Source organism: Chinchilla lanigera, unplaced genomic scaffold (genome assembly GCF_000276665.1).
Source record: "Chinchilla lanigera isolate Chin_1 unplaced genomic scaffold, ChiLan1.0 scaffold00018, whole genome shotgun sequence".
Classification (NCBI taxonomy): Eukaryota; Metazoa; Chordata; class Mammalia; order Rodentia; family Chinchillidae; genus Chinchilla; species Chinchilla lanigera.
This window is the reverse complement of record NW_004955419.1, coordinates 14499541-14507304: the sequence shown is the minus strand read 5'-3', so window position 1 is coordinate 14507304 and position 7764 is coordinate 14499541. Positions and strand designations below refer to the sequence as shown.

The following is a 7764-nucleotide window of genomic DNA, read 5'->3' as shown; positions in this document are numbered from 1 at the left end:
GGGGTGAATCTTCCTTGGTCTTGGTGTATTATCTTCTTCATGATTTTCTGCATTGTTTGCCAGTGTCTTACTGAGGATTTTTACATCTATGTTCATTAGGAAGATTGGCCTGTAGTTCTCTTTCTTGGTTGGGCCTGTCTCTTGTTTTGGTTTGAGAGTAATGCTTGCTTTAATGAATGACTTTGGGAATATTGCTTCCCTTTCAATTTCATTAAAGAGTTTGAGAAGTAGTGGCATTAAGTCTGCTGCTACCTGTGCAGCTCTTGATACTCCCTGGGAAAAATGGTGAGAGGATTGAGAAATAAAAGTGAGAGACAAAAGCTGATGTCAGGTGGAGCCCTCCCTCTGGCTAGGAGGAAAAGGAACTGTTCAGCCACTGCAGCCCATTTATTTATATTCTCAGGAGGTTGATGTCAGTTTTAACCTCTCTGCCTAGCAACTTGCTTCTGAGCTGGGGCAGCTTGCTTATGGGGCTTGAAGAGCTCTCTGTGTTCCCTGGCTGGCTTTGCTTTGTCCCCCCATGTGTGACCAATTTCCAGCTTCAGCCCCTCCCTACCTGAGTCTCCTTTAAATTTGTTGTAGAAGTCAGCAGTGAATCTATTCGGGCCTGGGCTTTTTTTGTTGGTAGGTTTTTAATTACATCTTCAGTTTCACTGACTGATGTTTGTTTATTTAGAATTTTTATATTTTCTTAATTCAGCATTGGTAATTCATATGTATCTAGGAGTCTGTTTATGTCTTCTGTGTTTTCCATCTTATTAGAATACAGATTCTAAAAGTAGGTAAAGATGATCTTTGGGATTTCTGTAGGATCTGTTGTGATATCACTCTTTTCATTCCAAATTCCATAGATTTGAGTCTTTTCTATCCTTTTTTGATAAGTCTGGCTAAAGGCTGATGAATCTCATTCAATTTTCAAAGAACTAACTTTTCGATCCATTGATTCTTTGCATTGTATTCTTTGCCTCCATTGCATTAGTTTCTGCTCTGACCCTTATAATTTCCTCCCTCATGTGAGTTTTGGGTTTGACTCGCTCTTCTTTTCTAGATGGTTCAACTTTAGGTAGTTTATTTGAGCTCACTTTTTTGTTCTGATTTATAGGTGAATTCACCACCATAAGTTTCCCTCATAGGACTGCTTTCATTGTATCCCATAAGTTCTAGTATGTTGTACTGGCATTATTATTCAATTGTAGAATCTCTCTAATTTATTCTTTAATTTCATCTGTGATCCATTGGCTGTCCAGAAGGATGCTATTTAATTTCCCTGTGTTTATGAAGTTCTTGTAGTTTCTTTTGCCATTGGTTTCCAATTTCATTGCACTATAATCTGATAATATGCATGGGATAATTTCAGTTTCTTTGCATTTACTTAAGCATGTTCTATGATCTAGTATGTGGTCTATTTTGGAGAATGCCTTATGTGCAGCTGAGAAGAATGTGTATTCTGATGTTCTGGGGTGAAACACTCTGTAAACATCTACTACTTTTTTTATGTTCATTTGTTGAAAAGTTTGGTTCAGTTCTGATATTTTATTGTTGATTTTTTGTCTTGTTCATCTGTCCATTTGTGATAGTGGGGTATTGAGGTCCCCCATTACAATTGTTTTAGTGCTTATTTGACTTTTAATGTCCATTAGTATTTGTTTTATATAGTTGGGTACAGTGGTATTTGGTGCATATATATTTATGACTGTTATTGCTTCCTCTTGGATTGTTCCCTTTACAAGGATGCAGTGGCCTTATTTGTCTCTCTTAATCAATATTGCCTTGAAATTCATTTTGTCTACAAATAGAATAGCTACCCCTAGTTTTTTCTGGGTTCCTGCCACATGGAGTATTGTTTTCCATGTTTGACTTTCTGTCAATGAATTTATTTTTCAGTTAAATGTGTTTCTTATATGCAGCAAATTGTTGGATCTTGCTTCTTGATCCATTCTACCAGTCTCTGTCTTTTTTTTTTAAATTTAGAAAATTCAAGATTTAATAAACTAGAGTAACAATAGTTGAGGTTTTCAGAGTGAATACCATGCATTTTCATCAGGAGAGAGTACCTTAAAGTCTGAAAGTCCAAAAAGGAAAGTGACATCTATGCACAGTTTCATTTAAGACAACAATAATGTCAGCTTCAACACCTGGAATCATAACACCACCTTAAACCCCAAACTATAATCTACTGAACTATTAAAAGTTATAATCTCCTAGAAGCAAGGTATTTCATAAGACATTTTAAAAACTTTTGGCTGGGCACGATGGCATACACCTGTAATTCCAGCACTCAGGAGGCTGAGGCAGGAGGATCACTGTCAGTTTGAGACCAGCCTGGACTACTAAGTGAATTCAAGACCAGCCTGAACTGCAAAGCGAAACCCTGTCTCAAAAAGACAAAAACAAAAACACAACTTCAAATCTCATTAGTCTCTGTCTTTTGATTGGTGAATTGAGACCATTAATGTTAATGATTATAACTGACAGATATTGATTTATCCTTGTCATGTTATTTTCCTGTCACTGGCTCCCTTTTCCCCACCTTTGTTTTAATTGTTTGCCTTTCATGGTGGATTCATTCTGTTTGGGTTCATGGAGCTGTAATTCTTGTTCTCTCTGTCTAGAATGTTCTTCAGAACATTTTGTGGTGCTGGTTTAGTGGTCATGAATTTCTTCATGTGCTCCTTGTCTTGGAAATATCCCATTTCTTCATGAATTTTAAAGATAATTTTTCAGGGTATATCAATCTGGGTTGGAAGTTATTTTCTTTTAGGGCTTGAAATACTTCACTGCAAACTCCCTTGACTTCAGCGTTTGTATTGAGAAGTCTTCCTTCATTTTGATAGGTTTTCCTTTATAGGTGATTTTTTTTCTTTTTTCTAAGAGCTTTTAATATTCCATTTTTTGTTGAATTTCTGGAATCTTCACCATGATATACCTTGTTGTAGTTTTTTTTGATCATAGCTAATTGGAGTTTTACATGCCTCACTGGCTGTGTGTTAAATTCTTTCTCTCTGAGAGGGAAATTTTCCACCGTGTGTGTACAGTTATTTTATGTCATGTATGTTATCTCCTGCTTTTTTCATTGATTCTGTACACTCTTATTTGCATCATCTAGCAGGTGCTGGATTGATTTCTCATGGTTTCTTGCTATTTTAAAGAAATCTTTCTTTTCCTGATCATTACCTCAATCCTGTCTTCTGTATCTGCAGTTCTGTCCTCACAAGGGCTCATCCTACTGTGTACACTTTAATGGAATTTTTAGTCTCCTGGATATCTGTTTGAATCTCTTTTATAGGTTACATTTCTTTCTTATGTTGGACATTCACGGTTTCCATCATTTTCCTGAGCTTCTCTATTTTAAAAAAAATCTGTATCTACTCTATAGTCACTAAGTATGCCTTTCATTATGGTCTCCATCTCTGTAGTTATCTGAGAATTTATTTTTGATTTGATTTTTTTCTAGAGCCTCTTTCATTTGCTTTGTTACTACCACTTCAGGGAGTCCAGGTGGGTGGCTTTTGGATTGTTCCACCTCATTGCCCCCTGCAGTTGCCTTTGGTGAGCTGGAAGTCTGAGGTTGCATCTTGTTTAAGTGCCTTCTCATTTTGTATATTCTTGAATCTTAATTCGGGGTTTATGTTTGTAAATTGCCTATAGTGAGTAGCTTTTTTGCTGGTATTTAGAACCTTTAGGAAGTAACTACTTCTCACAGGTGTCTTCCAGGTGTAGCTGGCTTTTGAGTTTACTGCAAAATCCTATCTCTTCAATTTATTGGGGTTGAGAAGTTGTCGCCTGCTTGGCCCAGCCCCGGTTTCTTTGGCACTGGCTTATAGTATTGCTTATGAACCTTAGGCAATCTCAGTCTTGGCATACCAGGAAGAGCAACTGCTTGGAACAATTATGTTGCCCTAGTTAAAGTGGTACAATCAGCAATAAACAATAGTGTTAAACACAGCCTAGAAAATGACAAACTGAGATAACTATTAAACTGCCACCTTTAACTGTATGAAGTAGATTTTTGGTTACATACCAAAATCTAGAAAATTGTATGCAGTAAATAAACCCTTAAAATGGCAATTTTACCATCAGGAGAGAAATTTTAGAAGGGATTGGGGCTGGGGGAGAAATAAATAGAAGAAAAGAAAGAAATTAGAAGCAAGGCTAGAGGACAAAGGTGCACCTCAAAAGCTTGGGTAAACTGGTGCAAAAGATGGGGGGAAGAGAGAAGGAAGAAATAAGAACAAAAATAGAACAACATCAGCGAAACTAGAAGCCGTGTTCACACTTCTATAAAAACAATGTGGAAAAAACAAAAAACAAAAACAAATAAATAAAAAACTGAGAGAAAAAAATATGTAGAAGCTAAAGAAAAGAATTTAAACAAAAGAAGAAGGGAAGAAAAAAAACCATGCATTTCAAGGTTTTTCTCTGCTATTACTGGTTCACAGTGTGAGCAGAATCCAGATCCGTGTTGATCAATCCCAGCAAGCCAGTAGCAGCTCCCACGGTGAGGTAGAGAATAATCTCAGCAAGGCTGCACCCCTATTTCCACTGAAGTTCAGGCTGTCCTCTGGCTGCCAGGTTGGAATCAGACCCTACCAGCCTGTATAGCAGTCTGTATTTCCCCTGTGAGCTCCATTGGGAGCCACTAGGTGGAGCCAATAGCTGCTCAGTGTCCTGGGGTCATTTGGCTCCTTTCCAAGATGGCTCCTAGCTAACTGCCATCTCTTGCGGGACATCTGACCTGGACAACTCACAGGCAGGGTGCTGCCGCCCAGCACACCACTCTGCTTGGATGCTTCTCCACCAGGGACCTTAGGTGTTGCCAGCACCTGTGGTTGCCAGCAGTCAGTGACTGCAGTTTCCAACTGTCCCTCCCCTGCAGTGAGTCTGGGCTCAGGGAGAAAGTGCTGCCTGCCTTCTACTTCCTCCTTGATCCCCATGGGCTTCAGTTCTCACTTCAGATTCTTCCTGGGTCCTGCTCTCCTTCCTGTTTTCCTCACATTGCTATATTCCGATGTTTGGCCACCAATTCTCAGAGAGGCTTATCTCTGCTGCTTACCACTCTGCCATTTTCTCAAACTTAACTGGAACTTTATACCTGTTGATTAGTAACACCTCACGTCCCCTTCTTTCCATCCTCTGGCAGTCGCCATTGTACCCTTTACATTTATGAATTTGAATATTCACCTCATTCTATAGCTGTACCTTTGATCATGAACCAGGAAGTGCCACATGATTTTAGAGAAGGCTTGGGTGTTCTGTTTCTTTAATCATTCATTTACTTTTTTACAAATATTTTTCGAGTACCGGCTGTGTGCCACATAGACACAAAGGTGCTAGACACTCAGTGGACAGCAAAACAGAAGTAGTTCTTACCCTCCTGGAAATTTCTAGTGAGAAAGATCATTACTGCTAGAACAATCACACATCCTGGACATAATTATAAACTGAATCATGTGCTGTGATTATTTAGAAACATACCCATACAATTCATCCTTTAAAAGTGTACAATTCAGTGAATTTTATTATATGTATAAAGTTATCCAGCCATCACCACTGCCTAATTCCATACCTGATTATCTATAACCTGTAAGAATGTTTTCAGATAATTAATCCACAGCTGTGCACCGCACATGTTCAAATGCAATAATGGAAATTATTGAAAAGAACACTATTATAAATCAAAACACCACTCCTGATTGATTAAATATTAGTTTGGCATTTTTTTTTTTTTGTGTGTGTGTGTGTCTTATTTCCCATTCCCCTACCTGAACTGCATCACAGCTCTTGGATGCTTTTCCAGCTTTGCCCTTGCTATTGCAGTGTTTATAGGCTGTCCTGGCAGTGCTTAGACTGATTATCAAAAATGGGGTAGATTTGAAATGAGTATAGAGTAGTCAAGTCAGGTCTTAATAGATAAGATCATCCAAAATATGGCCTTCTGATCATAGATTTTAGTCTTATGCTCTCACTCTACTCTTATGATCCAATAATGAAAATTAGGAATATAAGCAAGACTAATAAAGAATAACATTCCTAATTACAAAAGGACCTTGTAGATTTCTCCTATTAACAAGATTCCCTAGTGCAGTATTAATGGCAATGTGTCTTTTACTGTAATAAATTTTTAAAATTTAAATATCCACTGTGTATTTTCATCATAGCTCATATCTGACAGTGGAAGGCAGACTGAGCATTTCAGTTTATGATAGCTGATGTTAATGCAAGGTAGATAGTGTTACAATTGAGTCAAATAATAGAACATCCAGTTGGTGTCAGAAGATTTGAAGTACTGGACAGTTTGGGGAATAAACTCATATTTGGACACAGAAGTATTCTGTTGAGTGATAATTTAGAGAAGAAAACACTTTGTGTTAGTTACAATTTGTGCGAAACAGTGCGTCTTCAGATCTACCTGTATTGATCTTTTTTTAACCATCAATCAGGATCTGTCCACAGTCTTTTGTTTTATTAGCATTTAGTTTTTCTTTTCGATACCTGATAACTAAGTCTTATTTTTTCCCTTCAGCATTTCAGCATCAAAGAGTCCATACCAGGGAGAAACCTTATGAGTATAAGGGGTTGAAAAAGCCTTCAGTCATACATCATGCCTTAGATATTACAAGTGAATTCATACTGTAGAAAAACTTTATCCTTGTAATAAATGCAGGAAAGATTTTAGCTGTATTTCAGCCCTTTTTCAGCATCACAGAATTTATACTAGAAAGAAACCCTATTAGTGTACTGAGTGTGGGAAAACCTTCAGTTGCAGCAGCACACATCTCATTGAACATCAGGGGATGCATTCTGGAGAGAAATCTTTCCAGTGTAAAGAATGCAGAAAAGTTTTTATCACAATATGTAATTAACTGGACATCAAAGAATTCATATAGGAGAGATACTTTATGAATGTAATGAGTGTGGAAAAGCTTTCAGCCATTTGTCAGCCTTCATTTGTCACCAAAGAATCATACTGAAGAGAAACTCTATGAGTGTAATGAATGTGGAAAAGCCTTCAACCAGAGTACACATCTCACTGAACACCTAAGAATGCACATTGGAGAGAAACCCTATGTTCATAAAGAATGTGGAAAAACCTTCAGCTGAAGTATACAACTTACTGAACATCTGAAAATTCATTCTTGTGAAAAACTCTATCATGTAATAAATGTCCAAAATGGTTTTGCTATAGAACATCACTAATTGAGCATCAAATGGCTCATGCAGGAGAAAAACCCTGCCAATGTGATGAATGTGGGAAATCCTTCAGTTTAAGCTCAGCCCTCACAAAATAAATGTACACATAGAGGGAAGAAATCCTATCAATGCAGTAAATGTGGTGATGTTTTACTTGTCATAATACATCTTTAATCTGACATCAGATAACTCATTTCAGAAACACAGCCTTGTCAGAGTAATGAATGTGGATTATCACTTACCCAGAGTACTCATGCTGACAAGAAAGCCTACGATTGTTATATGAGAAAAACTTCAAACAAAACACTCATTTACTCAGTATTACACAGTTCTAAGATACATTTTTTCTTGTAGTTAAATTAAAAATGTATTATCATGGATAGAAAAAGTTATAATGGAACTATTCATCAAAAACTGAGGTGTGTTTTATTATGTCTTTTTGTCTTTTTCATGCAGGGTCTCGCTATGCAGTTCAGGCTGGTCTTGAGCTCACTTTGTAACCCAGGCTGGTCTTGAACTTGCAACTATCCTTCTGCTTCAGCCTCCGGGGTGCTGGGATTACAGGTGTGCACC

General features: G+C 37.5%; 1 protein-coding gene across 1 annotated transcript in view; it reads left to right on the top strand.

The window, feature by feature from the left end:
* The window catches only part of Znf883 (zinc finger protein 883), a 17081-nt gene extending 9669 nt beyond the window's left edge, over nucleotides 1-7412 (top strand). Inside the window, 7 exon segments of the mRNA XM_013513104.1 lie at nucleotides 6524-6571; nucleotides 6574-6843; nucleotides 6846-6959; nucleotides 6962-7150; nucleotides 7153-7285; nucleotides 7287-7344; nucleotides 7347-7412. Of these exon segments, the coding sequence (XP_013368558.1) occupies nucleotides 6524-6571; nucleotides 6574-6843; nucleotides 6846-6959; nucleotides 6962-7150; nucleotides 7153-7285; nucleotides 7287-7344; nucleotides 7347-7412 (878 nt within the window).
* The last annotated feature ends 352 nt before the right edge of the window (nucleotides 7413-7764 follow it).